At 43.6% G+C, this 21,837-nt stretch overlaps 1 protein-coding gene across 2 annotated transcripts in view; it reads right to left on the bottom strand.

Moving 5' to 3' along the window:
* KCNH1 (potassium voltage-gated channel subfamily H member 1) overlaps positions 1-21,837 on the bottom strand; it is a 218,599-nt gene that overhangs the window by 129,540 nt on the left and 67,222 nt on the right. For both annotated transcript variants that reach the window (XM_033144832.1, XM_033144833.1), the window contains exon 7: positions 15,611-16,040. In XM_033144832.1, coding sequence (XP_033000723.1) covers positions 15,611-16,040 — 430 coding nt within the window. The remainder of the gene's footprint in view (positions 1-15,610; positions 16,041-21,837) is intronic.

Genomic DNA, 21,837 nt, shown 5'->3' with positions numbered 1-21,837 from the left:
AATCTGTCAGTGGCACTTGTAGGTACGTGACAACATGACGCATTGACGGCTCCTGTCCTCCCACTCTGGCTCCGGACTCAAAACCCAGCGGGCTTCAGTGTGGCCCCCGCCGAGGGACAGCCCAGCAGCAAGAAGGGATTACACGGCTCCTGTCCGAGACAAGGGTTTAATTAGATGTAATTCAAGCCCTAATGAGGTTAATTGCAGCATGCCACCATCATCAATTAGCTCAGAACTGCCATCCCCTCGCATCCAGCTGTGACAGTACCTGCAATTAGCAGTACGCCATCTTCGCCCCTGCGACTCCGTTTGTGGCAGGAATGTAAGAGGTTGGAGTGGTATTTTCCAATAATTAAGCAGGGTTCAAAAAGGAGAGAAATGATGGCAAAGTGGAAAGTGAAAAGCTAAAGAAAAAGGAAGTTTCCATGAAGGGGTGTGTGTGTGTGTGTGTGTGTGTTGCAAATAGCTGCTGAAATGTGGAGAACTGAATTGACAAATGGAAAAATGGAAAACGGAGAGAGACAAAATTGACAGATCCATTCCTAGTTGAGAGGAAACCCTCCACCATATCCAAACACACACACACCCAGCAACACAGATCTGGGGCATTAGGATCACACTGTTACTCTCAGACCAGTTTTTTATACGGTTGCAGTTTTTATCTTCTAAAGCTGCCACTGTCATTCCTTTCTCCATTCTGTCACTGTTGGAGTAAAATAGCTTCTGAAGGTAGAGTCTATTATCTGCAAACAGTGTTAAGAAAGAGCCCTTTTTAGAAATGCAGTTTGGCATTCTTAATTACTGTCTTTATTGATTTCAACATTTCCGCAGGCAACAGGGGGCGAAAGCGTGAGTACAAATGTGGGACAGGAATCAAAAATATAGGAAGACAGCTGTAGAAAAGAAAATTAAATTTGCCCAGTTCTCATTCCGCTCCTACTAACGTCAAGGAAATAACAGTCCCACAATAATCCTAGCGAAAGAGTAACTCATACCTGTGTCCTCACTTAAGGTGGATAGCTCCTTGTGTGCATGGATTAGAAAACCGTTGTAACCAGTATAGTAGTAGTAGAATTTTAAATTAGGTCCTATAGCCACAGAAGCCCAAGGAGAACCCTAAAAATGCAGCCCAGATGGATTGTCTCACTTCCGCTATACTAATCCTATACAAACAACCCTAGAACTTGAAAGCCTTGTTATCTCCTCATTCACTAGTCACAGCAAAGAGGATCTGTTAATTACCCTGGCACTCTGGCAACTGAAGTCATCCCTCCTGTTGAGAAAAAAGTCCCAGACCTGTTCTTCCCCCTCCATTGCACCACTGGTTATAATAGCACAAGAAAGTGTGTGTGCATCGAAGGCAAAACTGTAGGTCTCCCCTCCTTGTACAGAAAAGCTCCAAAGTGAACTTCTAGTAATGAAACAAAGGCTGCTCTACAACCTTCTCACCACTGAAATAATTTCATAACCTTCCATCATCATCATCATTAATACCCTGCCCATCTGACTGGGTTTCCCCAGCCACTCTGGGTGGCTTCCAACATACAGTGGTACCTCGGTTTTTGAGCGTCTCAGAAGACGAATGTTTCGGAACATGAACGCCAAAAACCCGGAACTAATTGCTTCCATTTTTGAATGCGCCTCGGAAGTCGAACGGCTTCCACTGCGTGTTTTCCTTTCATCCCCATTGACATTGCCGACCGCCCTTTGCGCCTCGATTGTCGAACATTTCGGAAGTCGGACGGTCTTCCGGAACGGATTACGTCCGACAACCGAGGTACCACTGTATATAAAAATATAATAAGACATTAAACATTAAAGAACCTCCCGATACAGGACTGCCTTCAGGTGTCTTCTAAAGGATGTACAGTTACTTATCTCCTTGGCTTGGGCGTGTGTGACATAACTCCACACCCTCCAGCATTCCTCCAATGAAAACAGGGACATCCTAAGGAAAAACAAGGACATTCCAGGATCACACCAGAAACCGGGATGGCTCTTGTAAATCTGGGACCGTCTCTGGAAAATAGGGACACTTGGAGAGTCTGGAATTCAACTGGTTGGCTCTGTGTCAGGAATGGGGAACCCCCAGATCTTGTAAGACCTCCACTCCCATATTCCTAACCATTGTCCATACCAGCTGCAAAATCATACATGCATGCTTTCCTGCATGCAGTAATGGTTGGTGGGTCTCACCTGGCCTCCCATTGCCCTGGTCTCCTTGCTGTTTACCGAGAGGTACAAGGGAAGGGGGAGGGGTGGCAAGGTCAGCATGGTGTAAATGTGCTGGTGGAAACACTGGATGGGTTCCACCGCTTCATTCTAGAGCAAAGACCAGCTATCCTGTATTTCATTGTGAAGCAAAGGGGAGACTCTGCTTCTTATTTCCACTTCAGTCTCAGTAGGTGAAGCATTTCTAAGTCGCTTGTCTTCCTACAGGTTTTCCAAAGAGAAAACTGTAAAAATCGGTGTGAATTTTAATAAAAAGCAAGCTGCTCTATTTGGTCATTTCAAAGTACTTTCCCCATCCATCCTCAAGGGATGTGAGTTTCTACTCTCAGGCTCAGGGAAATATATTACATTCGATGCTGGCATAACCGCAGTGATAGGATTTTTGAGAAGCCGACAGAGGATAAACTCTGCAGAAGTGAACTGAACCCGGGCAGCGAGAAGAAGCTGCACACAAACCAGAACAGCATCTGAATCCTCTTTGGGGTTATTGATCAGTTTAATAATGTGTCAAATATTTATTTCATATGGACCGAAATGAACCCATCCTGCTAAGCACAACCACTCACATTCATTCTTGCATTAGGTCTACAGCAGAAGCTCATAAGCTACGATCATCTTGATTACGGTAAATAACATTGTGCTGAGGATTCTCTCCACTTTCTGCAGATTCATAGGCCTGTTTTGCCTGTCTGGTGAGGAGACAGTTTTGAGCAACTCTTCTGATCAAGGCAGGGACGTGGGTGGTGCTGTGGGTTAAACCACAGAGCCTAGGGCTTGCCGATCAGAAGGTCGGCAGTTCGAATCCCCACGACGGGGTGAGCTCCCGTTGCTCGGTCCCAGCTCCTGCCAACCTAGCAGTTTGAAAGCACGTCAAAGTGCAAGTAGATAAATAGGTACCGCTCCAGCGAGAAAGTAAATGGCGTTTCCGTACGCTGCTCTGGTTCGCCAGAAGTGGCTTAGTCATGCTGGCCACATGACCCAGAAGCTGTACTCTGGCTCCCTCAGCCAGTAACACGAGATGAGTGCCGCAACCCCAGAGTCGGACACGACTGGACCTAATGGTCAGGGGTCCCTTTACCTTTTCCTTTTCTGATGAAGGCAAACTGAATTTAGGCAAATTGCAATAGAAATATTGGGGGAGGGGAGCAGGATTATGAGAGATTTTGAATTGTCCTGGATATTTTACTAAGGAACTTATGTTTTGTCACCCACTGACTTGCCCTGATTTTTCAGCATGGACAGGCTATGGATTCAAATACATGAGTTCTCAAGCTCTGACCATGCGTTTAGAGGTTATATATTTAAATTAAGTAGTGAATAAATTCTGTTAAATAAAATAAACATGATCATAAAATTATATAACAAGGCAAGGTATTGGGGGCGGGTAAGTGTGTGCTAGGGATGGTCAAATCTGCCAATTTTGGTTTCTCTTAGTTTCTTGTTTCTCCAGTCTTATATTTGATTCTCCACATTTCCACATCAGTTTGCCATTTTTTAAAAGAAGTCTTAATGAAAATCCACGAGCATGTTAGTGCAAATTTATCCCAATACATATGTATGCAAAGCCACTTTTCCTGATATCATGCATGTTTTTATATTACTTTCACTAATATGCAAAACTTTTTGCACGTTTTACCTTACTATATGCATTTTTTAAAAAAAAACATTGCTTGGCTGGAGAGAACTGCACTGCAAAATTCAGAGAAGTGTGAATTTTGAAGTATCAATCAATCAATAACAATTTATTCGACCGTCAGTCAGAACACAATCATCCATACAAATTTTAAAAACCTGAGACAACTCAGAGGGGTTTACACTAAAACATACAGTAAAAGTAAATTATACATAAAAACCCATATCGATACCATCGATTTTGACCTTACGCTGTTTAAGGGCCAAAAAAAGAAATTTGGCCACCTCAAAAGTTGTGGTGCCAGTAAAGTTATTCAGCAAAAACGAAACCTGACATTCTCCATCTACCAGGCTAAGGTGGCCTAAGAGTGGAGCTATCAGTTTCTGTCTAAGAGCAATATAAAATGGGCAGGTCAGGAGAATGTGTTCGGTTGATTCAACCTTTCCCGAGGCACAGGGACAGACCCTCAGAGCATATGGGACTCCCTTATATCTTGAAGTATGGTTGTGCTTTGGGTTCACGTAGTGTTCTGGAAAATGAGAATTAGATAGGTTCCCCTTTCAATGCAAACTGAACTGCATCCCAAGCATATATATTTTCACTAAAGAATAGGGAGCAGTGAAGAAACACAAAGCAGAAAGGGGGCAAGAATCTGCGACAATGAAAAGATGTGGGGATGAGTTGCTCCAGTTGACATTTTGGGACAAAACCTTATTTCAACAGTAACAAAAATAGATCAGATTTAAAAAAAAAAAAAAACAGCAGCATTTTCTCTCATGCTTTTTCATTCCCTTTATTCCTTTCACTCAGTTTTGCAATAAGGAGCTTGGTCATTTCTGTAGCTGGCAGATGATCAAATAGGCTCTGTACAATACCTCATGCAGAAAGAAAATTACATGGGCCTAGTATACTTCTCCATTAAACTTTACAAGCAAGAAAGGGCTGAACTGCTGAGCATATCAAATGGATAGAATTCACGGGACAGTAAAGATGTCATTTGCCATTTCCAGTTGCGAAAACCAGAATTCTGCATTCCCATATCAGCCCTCTAGTGGCTGATTCATACAATGCTAAAGGGGGGGGGAGCATGCATCGGAACCATGCATGCGCTAGTAATGTTACTGGCTGGGCACCCTCTGTCATGATAAAAGGGAAACAGCTGTCACTCACATCTATGTAATTGCTACTCAGCATATGGATTCTGGCATACAGTATTAGCAGAGACAATGCAGAGATGTCAAGAGGTGATGTAACATAGTGGCTAGGAGACTTAAGGTCACTTTCCAGACTGTCACTGTTTTTTGGGTAGGATTCAGCAAATTCAGTTTGCACAATGAAAGCTGATTTGGAGCTTCCACAAACAAATCATCTTGAATGTGTATTAACTAGATTGCATCTCGCTCACAGGATCCATATTGCAAGTGGGCATTATAAAAGGTCCTGTGTATGATTTGCAAATTCATTTGCTTAAAAGGGTGTGCTCTCTGGATATTTCTATAATTTGACCTTTGTGGTGAGAAGCACCAAGTATCAGCCTAGGCTGGTCGGCCAACTAGACACTTTCTTAGATAGAGATAGCTTGGTTACCATGACTCATGTGTTGATAACCTCACGACTAGACTACTGCAATGCATCCTATATTGGGTTCCCTTGGGATTGGTCCAGAAGCTGTAGATGGAGCAGAATGCTATGGCCATCATCTAGGGAAATTCTTCTCAAAGTACTGCATCTTATCAAAAGGCAATTACCCCCAAAATGGGCACTTTCCGCCATTGCCCCTGCCCTATGAAATGCCTTTCCCTCTTTCATATGCGATACAAACATTGGTTGCTCCAGAAATCTTTCAGATACATATCTTTTTGCTCGGGCTTTCCCTGACCCATAAGATTGGATCCTGATCTTATTTGTTTGAATTCTCTGAAAGTCCTGTTTTTATTTGGTTTAGTATGCTTTTGTGATACAGTTTTGCTTTGATGGTGGCGCTTATTGTTTTTCTCTTGTACGCTGCTTGGATATATATTTTTTAATATCAGGTCATTTATAAATGCACACATGAACACACACATACTCAGCCTGCCCCTGTCCAACTTCCACCTGCCTGCCTTCTTACAGCCAGTCCATGATCTCATTGTTGCCCTTGTAGAACTCAGCAGGGAAGAGGATGGGACTGCACTAGAATTAGTTGCCTCTGCCTCTCATTGGCTGTTACTTCACCTCTCATTGGCTCTGGATCAATCTACTGTTTGGGTTCTCTGCCTTCCACCCCACCAGTCCCAACACGCATCACTGTACACACACAAACACACAGTGACAAGAAATGCTGTTAAGTTCTACTGCCATTTCACCATCTCACCTGCAACAGATTCAACAGCAAAGATTGCTAAATATCCCTTCCCTCTGGTCTTCGCTGATTCTCCCCTCCCTGTCCCCCCCCCAATATCTTTGACCCCCCCAAAAAAAGCATGTCAGTGTTTTTCAACCTCTGCACCCTATTTAAAACAAGGCAAACCAACACAATAATTGGTGTTGCTCTTGATTTCTCTCTCACGCATCCTCACAACCTTTGCTTTCAGCCTCCCTCTATGACATTGCGATGACTGCACTAATGCTAACATTTAATGAAGTCGATTAGGTGGGGGAAATAGTCATTCTTGGTGTGCGTTTGCTTTGATTCATGGATTCCATTGCTTAACCGCTATTATTCCAACCAATATGTATGCATTTCCATGATTCTGACCTTTCAGACCTCCATTTCTACTGTTTATAACCTTTTTCTCACTATCAGAACACATTATTCTGACTGATCTGAAATCCGAAGTTATTATCTATTTATTGCTTGCAAACCTCGCTCTGGTCTTCCTGGCATGGATTATTTTAATTTTATTTTGTTTTTTGTTTTTTTAGCCTCATGGAATTCATACCTCAGTGAAGAAAATGGGGGACTAGCTGACAGATCCAGAACTGTGTTGAGTGCAATATAACTAAAAGGACTCAAAAGGAGATCCTTCTCAAAACCAGCAGTTTGACTTCAAGCAGTGACATTCCCTATTGCACACGCAGTGTGAAGTACACGACAAATGACTTGAAGAGAAAGCCAATTATTTAAAGCATCCAATCCTGCTGTTCGTTTGGTATCTTATAGATTGGCATATAGAACTGGATATGGAACAACTGATTGGTTCAAAATTGGGAAAGGAGTACGACAAGGCTGTATATTGTCTCCCTGCTTATTTAACTTATATGCAGAATACATCATGCGAAAGGCTGGACTGGATGAATCCCCAACCGGAATTAAGATTGCCGGAAAAAATATCAACAACCTCAGATATGCTGATGATACTACCTTGATGGCAGAAAGTGAGGAAGAATTGAAGAACCTTTTAATGAGGGTGAAAGAAGAGAGCGCAAAATATGGTCTGAAGCTCAACATCAAAAAAACTAAGATCATGGCCACTGGTCCCATCACCTCCTGGCAAATAGAAGGGGAAGAAATGGAGGCAGTGAGAGATTTCACTTTCTTGGGTTCCATGATCACTGCAGATGGTGACAGCAGTCACGAAATCAGAAGACGCCTGCTTCTTGGGAGAAAAGCAATGACAAACCTAGACAGCATCTTAAAAAGCAAAGACATCACCTTGCCGACCAAAGTCCGTATAGTTAAAGCTATGGTTTTCCCAGTAGTAATGTACGGAAGTGAGAGCTGGACCATCAAGAAGGCTGATCGCCGTAGAATTGATGCTTTTGAATTATGGTGCTGGAGGAGACTCTTGAGAGTCCCGTGGACTGCAAGAAGATCAAACCTATCCATTCTCAAAGAAATCAGCCCTGAGTACTCACTAGAAGGACAGATCCTGAAGTTGAGGCTCCAGTACTTTGGCCACCTCATGAGAAGAGAAGAATCCCTAGAAAAGACCCTGATGTTGGGAAAGATGGAGGGCACAAGGAGAAGGGGACGACAGAGGATGAGATGGTTGGACAGTGTTCTTGAAGCTACTAACATGAGTTTGGCCAAACTGCGAGAGGCAGTGAAGGATAGGCGTGCCTGGCGTACTCTGGTCCATGGGGTCACGAAGAGTCGGACACGACTGAACGACTGAACAACAACAACAAGATTGGCATAAAGGTGCCAAATTTAGAAGACGCTTCCGATGAAAATAGCACGAGGGACCATGGAAACCGTAATCCTGAGAACTACCGCAGAACCACTACAGTAGTTCTGACTGCCTATATCAGGTTCCCATGGGGGTTGGAGCTTTAAGATCCATCCACAGGCCTCAGGCCAAAGGGGCGGAGCTTGAGAAGGACAGGCTGGAAGAAGAGATTCATAAGGGCTCAGCTGACCCCTAACCTTGGTCAGAACAAGTTGCTCACTCAAACCTATTTGCAGTATGCCAGCCGCTGGCCTGCCTTGACCTCATGAGTAGTGACTACCTGATTTAAACAGGTTAAAACACTGCAGTGGAATGTGGTAATTCTCGGAACTACCTCATACCTAGTTACAACACAATAATGGTGATGAGAGACAGGTGGAGAAGGGGAGAACCCAGGACCGGTGTTGGGCTTCTTGTGCTCTAGGTGAACCACCTTCTGGCGCCCCTGCGCGCCCCCCGCCAAAGCGGGGTGGTGGAGAGGCAAGCAGCAGTTTCTCCGCTGTAGCAGAGAAGCTGCTGCTCGCCCATCCTGCCGCCCGCCAAAGCATGCTTTAGCGGGAGCCGGGGGCAGTGTAGGAGGCAAGCAGCACCTCTCCGCTACAACGGAGAAGCTGCTGCTAGCCCGTCCCGCCCAAGCCTGGCCAGCGCCCCCTCCATTTTGGCGCCCTAGGGAATTGCCTAGTTCGCCTAAATGGACGCGCCGGCCCTGGGCGGACCCATCCTTTTTACCTCTCCTGTCCTTGCTGCTCATGAATCATCATTGCTTATAGAAACAGAGCTTTTTTCAGCCAGAACTCACAGCAACTCAGTTCTGGCACCTCTCAGGTGGGTGCCATTGCCATAATAAGAGTTCCAGCACCTCTTTTTCTAGAAAAAAATGGCACTGGATAAGGGGAAAATCTGTTTGGGGTGGTGGGAGCAGTGGCAGAGCTTCATTCTCCGGCAACAGGGGTGGGGAGCAGGTGGGGCAGGGGCTGGCACGCGTCCTGGGGGCGGGCCACACCGCCCAAAGGGGCGGGGCATGCATACTGGGGGCGGGGCATGCAGCCTGCGGGGGTGGGGCACCCAGCAGGGGCGGGGGGCAGCCACAATGGAACACTACCGGGATCGCGCCAAAGGGGGCGGTGTGCTCCCATTGCCCCCCTTCCTCCGCCCTAAGTCCCCCCCCCAAAAAAAAAGTTTCCTAGCTTTCCACAAGAAATCTCAGGAGAATTCTGAGCCAATCCAAGTACTGCCAAGGAAGACTCACCCATCTCTGGTACATCATCATCATCATCATTATTATTATTATTATTATACCACCCTTTGAAGATCTCAGGGCGGTTCACAACATAAAATTAGAGTAAAATAAAATAAAAAATAATCGCTCTATTCATCTCATTGTTTTTAGCTTCAGCACACATAGCATACACTGGATTGGAACCATCACACTTTTGCAAGAGAAGGGAATACGAAATGAGTAAATGCGTCTCTCAGCTATGGCTATATCACATTAGGGCACATGTCAGGGGATTTTGCAGGGGTTTGACTGCATGCAAGGGCACTCCTTAGAGCAGAGCTTTCCAAACTTTTCATATTGGTAAGACACTTTTTAGACATGCATCATTTTGCAACACAGCAATTCAGTTTCACTAGCAAACCAGAGGTTAAACTATCCCCTTATAAGAGATATGGACACATATCATGTGACACAACTTCCCACTGCAGCCGACACACTAATGTGTCACGACTCCGCCTTAAGAGAAACCAGGGAGGTCCTCTCTTCAGGTAACAGGAGTTTCTATATCTCTGCTGTTATCAGAAAGAAACAACTACAACAGACGTTCTTTAAATAATCTGACCCAGATTCAGATGAAGTTAGTCATGACTAGTTCTCATTAAATAATATGGAGCTAAGATGATTGTTCCACTGTTTTTAATGGCACACAGTCATGGTTGACTTTATCAGGACTGAGTATTTTAACACGGGCTCACTGTTTAATGTCAGTGAGCACGTATTTGCACACTGCTAGAAGTCTTGCATCCTTCTGCTGATATCCCTTTGCTGCTGCTGCTACTGAAGCCCTAAAGTGGTCTTCTAGTAACAGACAAACTATGTGAAGGAACCCTATAATACGTTGGAAATTATTGTGATAAACCATAATCAACCTTAATAAATATTGACAACACAGCCCCCATGCATCTGAATATAATGGGTAAAATGAGTTATACTGTGCATTTTAGACAATGATTCCAATGGCACTTACTTCTGAGTAAGTCTCATTCAATTCAGTAGGACTTCTAGTAGTTATGTTTAGGCTTACACTGTTGTGCTCCATCTGCCACTTCCCTGTTAATGGGCACAGGATTGCAGCGAAATTTATTGTTCTTATTTCAAGTAGAATGCATGCAGACTAGATGGTATTTGAGGAAACTCACATTTAAAAGCAGAGAAAACAACTATTCTTCTGAGCTCAATACTCTGGTTTCTCTTCAGATCATATAAATCTTTCACCCTTTACCAATTTCACAAAAATCAGCTCAATCAATGTCAGCAAATACAGTTTGCTGATTATCTCCAGCCCTTTTGGTGAAGCGATATAAGGAATTAACATCAAAAGGGGATCATACAATTGCCGCCTAACATCTTATGTCAGTTTCATCTCAGATCACATGCCATGCACTTTGCTGAAGTCTGTTAGGAAAATGGCAAATCAAAAGCCTTATTAGCACACACTAAATGGTAAAACTTGATAGACATGATGCCTATTGTATTCATTCTAAATTTAGCACTAAAGTTTTAAGAGAAGTGCAGTTCAGTACCACATAACCAACTTAAAGTATGGCTGGCTCCCCATCATAGAAATGTAGAGCTGGAAGGAACCCTGAGGATCATGGAAACGCTGGAACAGATCTAGCTGTGGCTGATCTGGTACAAAACATCTGGAGTGAACCGTGTTGGCTACTCACAGCTTACATTCAAATGTTTGTTTGTTCTTCCCATTGCAGTTTCATCCCTCATACATACCTGGTGTGTTCATGGGATTACATTCTAGGTGACGAAGTTCTTCTTTCCATTTACTTGACATGAGCAGCTGCAGCACATCAGATGAGCCCAGGGCTGGCCCAAGACATTTTGGCACCTGAGGCAAACCACAAAATGGCACCCCCTTCCTTGCCTTGGAGGAAGGGGTGAATGAAGGTCTATATCAGGAACAAGCATGGCTGGGGAAACCCAGCCAGATGGGCGGGGTATAAATATATTATTATTATTATTATTATTATTATTATTATTATTATTATTATTATTATTATTATATCTCCATCGGGCTCTGCTGCCCTGTTGATCCTGCCACCTGAGGCGTTTGCCTCACATTGCCTCATGAGTGGTGCATCCTCATCAGCACAGCATGACTTCCAGAGAACCAGAGCAAAGCAAATGCGCAAATATCTCCACTTGAGAGCAGACTGAAAAATCTTCCCAACATCACAGTTACTTACAAATGGACTTGCGCATTCGCTGGACAAACAAACCTGGCGACCAATGACAAAACAACAAGGGACCATTCCTATCAAGCACATAACCAGCAAATAAGCGTTTGGCATGTGAGGGTGCCTGGCTTTTCCCTGCTTAACCCACAAAATGTGCCACATGAATTGCTTATGGGAACCCACATGGGAGCACAAGTGAAGGGTACACACCCTTCACTCTACAGAAAGTAACTGGCAACTTTCCTTTCAGCGAACATTATTTCCCTTCAGCAGTCAAGAAACTTCTTTCTTCTGCTCCACTCTCAAAGCATCTCCAGCATCAAGTTAATTCTCAGTGTAATCTCTTTCAAGAGGTCTCCTGTATTATCTGCTAAACCCCCTCCCTTTCTCTTTCTTAATGAGTCATAGGCTTGATGATCCAAATCAGTTTGCAGCAGAAAGCTATTGCTGTATTTACTATAGGTAATTTGCCAAATGCTTTTATGCTGTTTTATCAACACAGTACATCCTTTGTTTAGCCCTCTCAATAAAGAGGTCTTTTTTCCCCAAGCCGGAAATGTCATAATGCTTTGAGTACATGCATCTCAACCAAACCATTTCTCTTAACATTTTATAGTCTTTGGTTCAGTCATGCACCCTTTCATTTCAGTTCTAAACTCAAGTATTCCTCAAACACAGGCAAGCAAAAAGAAAAAAAAAGAATTTTTATTCTTTGCCTGCCTTGATTCCGCTGAGAACATCTTATGTGACATTACAGTCTTTTACTTTCTGCATTTCATTATACGGAGCCCTTCAAATCTCCTTCTCAAGTTAGAAGCAGTAACTCCTTCTCGAATAAATCTAACCATGCCAGCATTTCTCATCTTCTTGACTCCAATGAAGTATTTGAAGTTGTGCTGTTTCTCTTGACTACTCCCATTTAAAGTCTGAGTTTTTATACAGTATAGGGTTGTCAGACACGGAACGTTGGAAACAGAGAATCAAAAGGGCACAATGATTACGTATTAAAACAAGCACATTTATTGACCGAGACACATGTGTTCCTGGTTGTTTTCTATGACACTGTTTGTTGAGCAAAGGTGTGCTCTCAAGGGAGCACTACAGAAACCCATTTTTAGTATGTAAGCCCTAACTGCTATCATCATTGTTTTGACATTCAAAGACTGAGGTTGAAATTTAGGGTGCAATTCAATGAATGCATCATGTCAGCAGAAGCCATGCGCGAGGACTTCCACTTGCGCAACAGGACTTACTCCCCTCTCCTGCCCCAGCACCCTCTGTGCACGCACAAAGTTGTCAGGAGAACCCCCCAGAACAGCATATGGGGAGGAGAGGAGATATTGTTGTTTTTGGCAAGCCAAGATGCTTCACCTGCCAGAGCAATCACCTTAGCATAGTGGCTCTCAAACTTTTTTCCCCTGGCCACACTTTCAGAATAAAAACTTGCTCGTGCCACACCAAATTTATTCCACAAATTAAAAATAAAGAAATGATACTACACTGGAATGTTTAAATGTTTCATTCATTGTCCTCGAATATTCCAGCCACACATGCCATACTCTCCTGCCACACCAGTGTAGCGCACTACCTTTGAAAACCACTGCCTTAGTGAGATGTTGCATTCCTTCCATACTTTTAAAAAATACAAATCATCTCCGTCCATAAAATGAGGAAACCAACCCGTCACTTTTCTGTGTATTTCCATAGGGTTATACATGCTCAACATCAAAAAAACTAAGATCATGGCCACTGGTCCCATCACCCCCTGGCAAATAGAAGGGGAAGAAATGGAGGCAGTGAGAGATTTCACTTTCTTGGGTTCCATGATCACTGCAGATGGTGACAGCAGTCACGAAATTAGAAGACGCCTGCTTCTTGGGAGAAAAGCAATGACAAACCTAGACAGCATCTTAAAAAGCAAAGACATCACCTTGCCGACAAAGGTCCGTATAGTTAAAGCTATGGTTTTCCCAGTAGTAATGTACGGAAGTGAGAGCTGGACCATCAAGAAGGCTGATCGCCATAGAATTGATGCTTTTGAATTATGGTGCTGGAGGAGACTCTTGAGAGTCCCATGGACCGCAAGAAGATCAAACCTATCCATTCTCAAAGAAATCAGCCCTGAGTACTCACTAGAAGGACAGATCCTGAAGTTGAGGCTCCAGTACTTTGGCCATCTCATGAGAAGAGAAGAATCCCTAGAAAAGACCCTGATGCTGGGAAAGATGGAGGGCACAAGGAGAAGGGGACGACAGAGGATGAGATGGTTGGACAGTGTTCTTGAAGCTACTAACATGAGTTTGGCCAAACTGCGAGAGGCAGTGAAGGATAGGCGGGCCTGGCGTGCTCTGGTCCATGGGGTCACGAAGAGTCGGACACGACTGAACGACTGAACAACAACAACAACAATACATGGAAGAGGCACAATCAAACCAGGCAACTAGGAGCTCTAAGGTTTATTTATATAATGCCTACAGTAAGTAGTTTAATTAAAACAAAAAATTAAAAAATCCTTCCAGTAGCACCTTAGAGACCAACTAAGTTTGTTATTGGTATGAGCTTTCGTGTGCATGCACACTTCTTCAGATACACGTCTTCTTCGACTATGGCAGACCAACACGGCTACCTACCTGTAACTACCATAGTTTAAAGTACTGTTATTTCTAAGCAATGCTATATACCGAGTAAACCCCACTGAACTCAGTGGGATTGTTCTGAGTAAAACGTGCATGGGATTGCACTGAAAACTATGCAACCTGATATCACTAGATACAACAAAAACCCAACATTTTGATTGAATTGGGTCAGATTCAATGAATCCTCTGAGCTAGTAGAAGCCAGCACCAGGGCTCTCATGAGTGCAATAGGGATTCTCCCCCCCCGCCCCCTCCAGCATGCCCCTGCCTCACCCAAAAAACAGAGAGGAGGGGAAAGGGGACTGCTTCTGCCTGGCAAGCAGAAACGCTTGCACTCCTTGAATGATCAGGAAAAAAACATGATTTTGAATTCCTCCCATTGTGATTTCTCCTTATTCCGCACTAAAAAATAGGTCACTTTTCAAGCACTTTGATGCTCCACTGATTTCAATTAGATTTTAACATGTGTTCAACAGCTGAAATCTATGGTATGGTAAAGAGTTTACCTTTTGTTTGATTATGTGTCTACAATGATTTTACCAACGAAAATGTAAAAGGGGCAAAGTGTTCTCCTCTAAAACATGCATGTTAGGGCCAAGCCACATTACTTTTTTTACTTGTCAATGACTTAGGTGAGTACTGATTTTGATTGCTGGTACATTCACCATGTAGAGAAGTATATATTTATTTATTTCTTACATTTATATCCCACCTTTTCTCCAGGGAGCTTGCGGTGGCCTACAGACTTCTCCTCCTCTCCATTTTATCCTCACAATAACCCTGTGAGGCAGGTTAGGTTGAGAGTGAGTGAGCAGCTCAGGGTCACCCAGTGAGCTTCACAGTTGAGGGGGGATTTGAACCCTGGTCTCCCAGGTTCCGTAACCACTATACTAGACTTGCCATTCTAGTATCTAGAAAATATCTATCTAGAATCTAGAAAATTCCTGACATGCCCTCGTTTTAGGGTGTAAAAATAGGGAATGAGATGGAAAAAGCAGCGGAAACAACTCCAAAAGCTTTTTAAAAATTATTATTATTTGTTCCCCAAGAAAGCCCAACAATTTTGGTGGTTTCCTTTAAAAAAAAAAGTGCAAAGAATTTAGGGGTTTTCCTTTAAAAAGCAGGTGTCGGGAATTTTACTTTTTGAAATATGGCAACCCTACACTATACCACACTGGCTGTTCCCTTCAAAAATACCCTAAAAAAGCATTGGAAGGGACTCCAAGGATCATCTAGTCCAACCTCTGCAATGCAGGAATATTCCAATAGTCCAATACAGGCATAAAACTTGCAACCTTGGCATTATCAGCACCACGCTCTAACCAATTCACTCAATCCATCACAAAGTCAATCTCTGCATCCTTAAGAAATCATTTGACTTGGTCATTATTTCAAGCATGTAAGGGAAGTAGCAGAAGCTTACCGGGGGGGGGGGGATATTGCAGTCTGAAACACTGTATAGTAGAAATTAGTCCAGTAATACTTACAGCCGATCATCATCATAGCAACAGCAAAGATCTTCTCTCCATCCGTGGTTGGTGCAATGTTTCCAAATCCAACACTGGTGAGACTAGTCATTGTAAAGTATAAAGATGAGATATAAACAGAATCCTTGCTTGGCCCTCCTTCCCATTTTCCACTTCCTGACCTGTTAAACTGATACGGTGATCCTATGGATTCGCCCAGCTGGTAGAGCCAACTTTCGTTTCGTATTGTGTTTTTATCCTCGTTGATAACTTCATAGTCCCCGATACTGTACCAAATGCAGGCCAGCCAGTGGGCTGCAAGACCAAAGACACACACCAGCAGAACCAAGACAGCTGCTCCATACTCAATATAGTGGTCCAGTTTCCGAGCCACGCGACCAAGCCGGAGGAGCCTGACTACTTTAAGGGAGCTGAACAGACTGCTGATGCCCTAGAAGAACGAAGCAAAACAAAGACGCTTATTAGCATTCGGCATTAAATTATTTCATGTCTTTTGTGAACCATAACCTTGAACTTTAGACGCCCAAGGTGAAGCCTGGGCAGACCAAAGACATGGCATTCTATAAATACAGTGCAGTCTATAAACAGGCAGAAGGATGGAGACTGGGGGTTGTATCCCATGCAGAGCTACAGTAAGTTAAAGTCACCTAGTAGTATACTTGTTATACCGGGGGAATGTTGTTGCACAAGGGAAAACAGAAATACATTGTTAAAGTCTGCCATGCAACAGATTGCACAGCAAGAATCAGCTACTGTGCAAGGGAAAGTGCATTTTCAAAGATTGCTGTGCAACATGAAACAGTTGTTGAACGCATAAACTTTCACTAGTGCAACTTCCGTTTAGCACAAAGGCTCTTGGCGATCGTGAAAGGAGGAAGTTCGATATGGCTCCATGGGCCCAGTTAAAAGAAGGTTGTGCCGAAATCCATTAATCGGCCTTGATCTAAATAGGACTTATGAATTAATACTGTCTCTGGATTGAGACACGGGTATTATGCAAATAAAAGGGACGCGGGTGGCACTGTGGGCTAAACCACAGAGCCTAGGGCTTGTCAATCAGAAGGTCGGCGGTTTGAATCCCCGTGACGGGGTGAGCTCCCGTTGCTCGGTCCCTGCTCCTGCCAACCTAGCAGTTCGAAAGCACGTCAAAGTGCAAGTAGATAAATAGGTACTGTTCCGGCGGGAAGGTAAACGGCATTTCTGTGTGCTGCTCTGGTTCGCCAGAAGTGACTTAGTTATGCTGGCCACATGACCCAGAAGCTGTATGTCGGCTCCCTCTGCCATTAAAGCGACATGAGCACCGCAACCCAACCCCAGAGTCGTCCTCGACTGGACCCAATGGTCAGGGGTCCCTTTACCTTTCTTATGCAAATGGTAAAAAATGGCTCCATAATTTTAAAAACATACATGTCACCACCAGAATGCTGCAAATTGCATGTCAAGGACCCGATCCCTCCCCCAGAGAAATAAGATACAAGACGAAGGGAGCAGGAAAGCAAGAGGCCGAGCCCTGGGAGCGTCCTGCTTAAATGCAGCAGGCACGCCCAAAGCCACCGTGCCAGTTGGCCGGTTGCCCGGGCACCGCACCCAGGGCTCGACCAATTAGTGCCAGGGGATGACCCCATCCCCTGAGCATGTGCAGGGCTCGTGTTACCTGCCTGCAACCCCCCCTCCTTCTTATGGGCGGAAGGGGCATTCACGACCCCAGATGACCTACCTGCTCATGGTTTTCCTGTATTAGGTTACCCTGGGTACCACCTGGTTATGAGATTATCACAAGAAACAGATGGGACATGGGATATAAACCTGCTCCCTCTGCCATTTTCTTTTCCTAGTCCCTCTTTAAATGTTTATTCATTCCATTGGTTTGCCATTACAAAACACCCTCAGTTTCCAACCCTTTGAGGTACACATTTTTTGTCGATCAATAGTCTCACTATTTCAGTGAATTAATATTATTTCACAATGAAATTGGCTAACACCTATGCCCTGAAAATATGCCATTTCTTGTAATCCCCATTAAAAAACAAGAAATTAATTAAGATCTGTGCAGACGTTGCATTTTGTCTGCTCCTCTGATTCTTCTCCACCTTGTTCCAAAATGTGATGCACCTCTGGGAAACAAACAACACCCTAACTCTAATTAAAACATTAAAGCAAGATTAACAAAAGCATCACACTAATTATACAACTAGGATCAGCAAAACCAGCAGACACTTGAGCAAAATCCCTTTCAGGCTTTTCCATTAAGCCCCTTCTTATTCACACGAGGTGGGAGCTGACAAGCAACAACAGAAAAGGTGAGTGTTTGGGGTTGTTGTTGTTGTTGTTGTTGTTGTTGTTGTTGTTGTTGTTGTTTTAAAAAAGGTATCTTTCTGGGGTATTTATATTTTAAAATCTGTGTACTACCACACAGTAAGATCCCCACTCATGGTGACATACAGCATATACAACACAATCCAATGACTTAAGAAATACATACACCAGAGCATCAAAAATATTTTTCTGCAAAGGACCACCTATGCAAGAATAGCTGCTTGAGTATTTGGACTCCATGCAATCAGACCATCTAGTTGTATTTGTGTCTCTAGCAAGCAGAGCCTGGTCCATTAGCAAGGAGGAAGGCTCACCAGAGAATACTGGGTTGCTGCTGTTTTAGCAACATCTCCATGTAACTCAGCTTTCAGGCAATGTGCAAGCTTTCCTATTTCAGAGAACCTTCCATTCAGCAGCATAAAAAAGAGAGCAACATTTCAGATGTACATATAGGAGCACACCAGGATTCAAGTGACTGAAATTTGAGAGTTGCAAAAAACGTGCACTGTTGAGAATGAGCTTTCAGCAATTTCCAGGTGGCATTTGCACAGCTGATAACAGTCGTTTTGCATGCGCTTTGTATTTGCAAAGAAGGTACTGGAGACAGTTGTAGTGGCTGAGAAATAGAAGCACTCGAGCTGGATCTTTCTTCAAAGCATTGCCTAGTGCAGTGAAGAATTTTAATTCCCAGGCACACTTTCTGAACACCAGAGGCAGCCTTTCTTATAATAATAATAATAATGATAATAATAATAATTTATTATTATTATTATTATTATTATTATTATTATTATTATTATTATTATTTGTACCCCGCCCATCTGGCTGGGTCTCCCCAGCCACTCTGGGCGGCTTCCAACAAATATTAAAATACATTAAAATATCACAGATTAAAAACTTCCCTAAACAGGGCTGCCTTCAGGTATTTTCTGAATGTCAGGTAGTTGTTTATCTCCTTGACCTCTGATGGGAGGGCATTCCACAGGGCGGGCGCCACTACCGAGAAGGCCCTCTGCCTGGTTCCCTGTAGCTTTGCTTCTCGCAGTGAGGGAACCACCAGAAGGCCCTCGGCGCTGGATCTCAGTGTCCGGGCTGAACGATGGGGGTGGAGACACTCCTTCAGGTATACAGGACCGAGGCCGTTTAGGGCTTTAAAGGTCAGCAGCAACACTTTGAATTGTGCTCAGAAATGTACTGGGAGCCAATGCAGATCTCTCAGGACCGGTGTTATAGGGTCCCGGCAGTCACTCCCAGTCACCAGTCTAGCTGCCGCATTCTGGATTAATTGCAGTTTCCGGGTCACCTTCAAAGGTAGCCCCTCATTGAACGCATTGCAGTAGTCCAAGTGGGAGATAACTAGAGCATGTACCTCTCTGGCGAGACAGTCTGCGGGCAGGTAGGGTCTCAGTCTGCATACCAGATGGAGCTGGTAGACAGCCACCCAGGACACAGAATTAACCTGTACCAACATGGACAGCTGTGAGTCCAAAATGACTCCCAGGCTGCGTACCTGGTCCTTCAGGGGCACAGTTACCCCATTCAGGACCAGGGAGTCCCCCACACCCACCCGCCCCCTGTCCCCCCAAAACAGTACTTCTGTCTTGTCAGGATTCAACCTCAATCTGTTAGCCGCCATCCATCCTCCAACCGCTTGAGAGGAAATAGTGGTTAAAGTGGTCTCCCGTGGGTGATGGGCCATCTTTTTGCCCATGAACATGCTGAGATGTGGACTGTTTTGCAATTCTTAACATACTTCGATCTTACCCATGTAACTACTTTTCCGGCATCTTTTCTATTGCATGGGATAGATTGTGCACTGTGATTCATACGTAATGTTTCTCCGTATTTTGAAAGGTCAACCAGCAGCTCCAGTCTTGGCTGTTGCTGATGAGATGTTTTGGCATGACTTTTACCTCTTTAAAGCAGGGGCTGGGAACCTGTGACCCTCTGGATAATCATAGAATTCTGGAGTTGGAAGGGACCCCAAGGGCCATCTAGTCCAACCCCCTGCTGCAATGCAGGATTGATGGCAAAATAATCCCTGACAGGTGGCCATCCAACCTCTGTTTAAAATCCTCCAATGAAGGAGAATCCATTGCCTTGCAAGGGAGTCTATTCCACTATTAAACAGCTCTCACTGTCAGAAAGTTCTTACTGATGTTTAGTTGGAATGTCTTTTCTTGTAATTTGAATTTGAATACCGGTAATAATAATAATGCGTTTTGGCCCTACCCTCTGGAGCAGCAGAAAACAAGCTTGTTCCCTCCTCCATGTGACAGTCCTTGAGATATTTGAAGATGGCTATCATATCTCCTCTCAGTCTCCTCTTTCCCAGGCTAAACATACCTATCTCAACTGTCCCTTATAAGGCTTGGTTTCCAGACCCTTGATCATCTTGGTCACTCTCCTCTGCACATGTTATTGTGCCAAATTTGGTGATGTCATCTTCAGAGATGTTCCAAATTGCACAGTTTGAGACATTTTGTTCCACCATCTTGATTGAAAATGGCACCCAATGGTATCTAAACTTACTACCTTTATAGTAAAACAAATAAAACAACAACAACACAACCTTGGATCAAGTCTGAATACTGGATAGGTGTAGCTGGAGGGTTAAGGAACAGTCTTAATAGGTATTCTGATTACTGTCAAGGTTTGAGTAATAGTTTGCTATACGAGAACAAAAAAATACCAGAGCACATCTCAAAGCAAGAAACATAAGCCTTGTAGGAGATATGCTTCTCCCTTCAAATTGCTTATATTTAAAGTGTCCTGTGTTAATGAATATTTTTGGAAATAAATTATTGCTTAATTCTGGTCATCAGGCATTTATGGAAAAGTTTGTTCAGTCATGCTTAAATATCATTTGCGCCAACATTTTTGTTTAGGCTTGCTTAATGCAGTGGAAAATCTCATTTCTTTTGCCCATTTATATATGTTTTCCATATGAACATATGTTTCTGGGAAAACAGAAATACTGCTGTTTCGTTTTTAATTCAAGAATTTGTAATAATTACATTTCTTCCGTTGTTGTTTTTCTTTCATGAAAAACACATATGCAGCTTTTGCTGAATGCTTAAACAAACCATTAAACCTCTGGGGTCTTGGTTAATTGAGCACAAAGTGCGTTGGGGGGGGGGGACAACGAGTCAGTAAAGCAAAGTAATTTGCAGATATTTAGAAAAATGGCCTACAACCGTGCAGTCCTTTGTGCTCTACTAGTGTTAACTATGAAGCAAATAAAAATGTGCATTAAACATGAAGCAACTTTCCAAACTGCAGAGATAATGCTCAGCTTTTATTTTAGCTTCCCATTTTAAATTCTTGGCTCTACTCCTGAAATCACCTACTTCCCATTACGCGAGTCCCATTGGTGAAATAACCGCATTCTGGATGTCAGCCAAGCATCTGACTACAGAAAGAAGCGTGTGCCTTAATGCTAAAAGAAAATAAAGAGTGAATATCCTTACAAACACATAGGAATCGAAATTACCTCAGGCATCATCCAAATAACCCAGTTCTATCTGCACTGAGTGGCAGGGGCTCTCTGGGGTCTTGGGGAGAAGTCTCTCCTGTCACTTGCTAGGTGATCCTTTTAGCTCATGGAGACACCAAGATTGAATCTGGGATCTCATGCATTCTAAGAATATACTCCATCCACCAATATTGGGCTAAAGCTTCCCCCAATAGAAGTCCAGGCAGTAGAAAGGGGATATTTGCCAGCTGAGAGGTGATCCTCTGTGAAGCCATCTACTGCCATGGCTCTCACTGCCAGACCAAGAACTCCCAGCTTGGTTTCAAGGAGCAGCCAATACAGAAGAGATACATGGCTAAGTGCAAGCTAAGATATTGATCCAACAAGCAGCACACACCCTGCGCTTTGCTTCTGAAGTCGCAAGGGTCCCAGGACT

This window comes from Lacerta agilis, chromosome 3 (genome assembly GCF_009819535.1).
Source record: "Lacerta agilis isolate rLacAgi1 chromosome 3, rLacAgi1.pri, whole genome shotgun sequence".
NCBI lineage: Eukaryota > Metazoa > Chordata > Lepidosauria > Squamata > Lacertidae > Lacerta > Lacerta agilis.
Note: the sequence above shows the minus strand (reverse complement) of the source record. Positions and strands in the feature narration are given on the sequence as shown.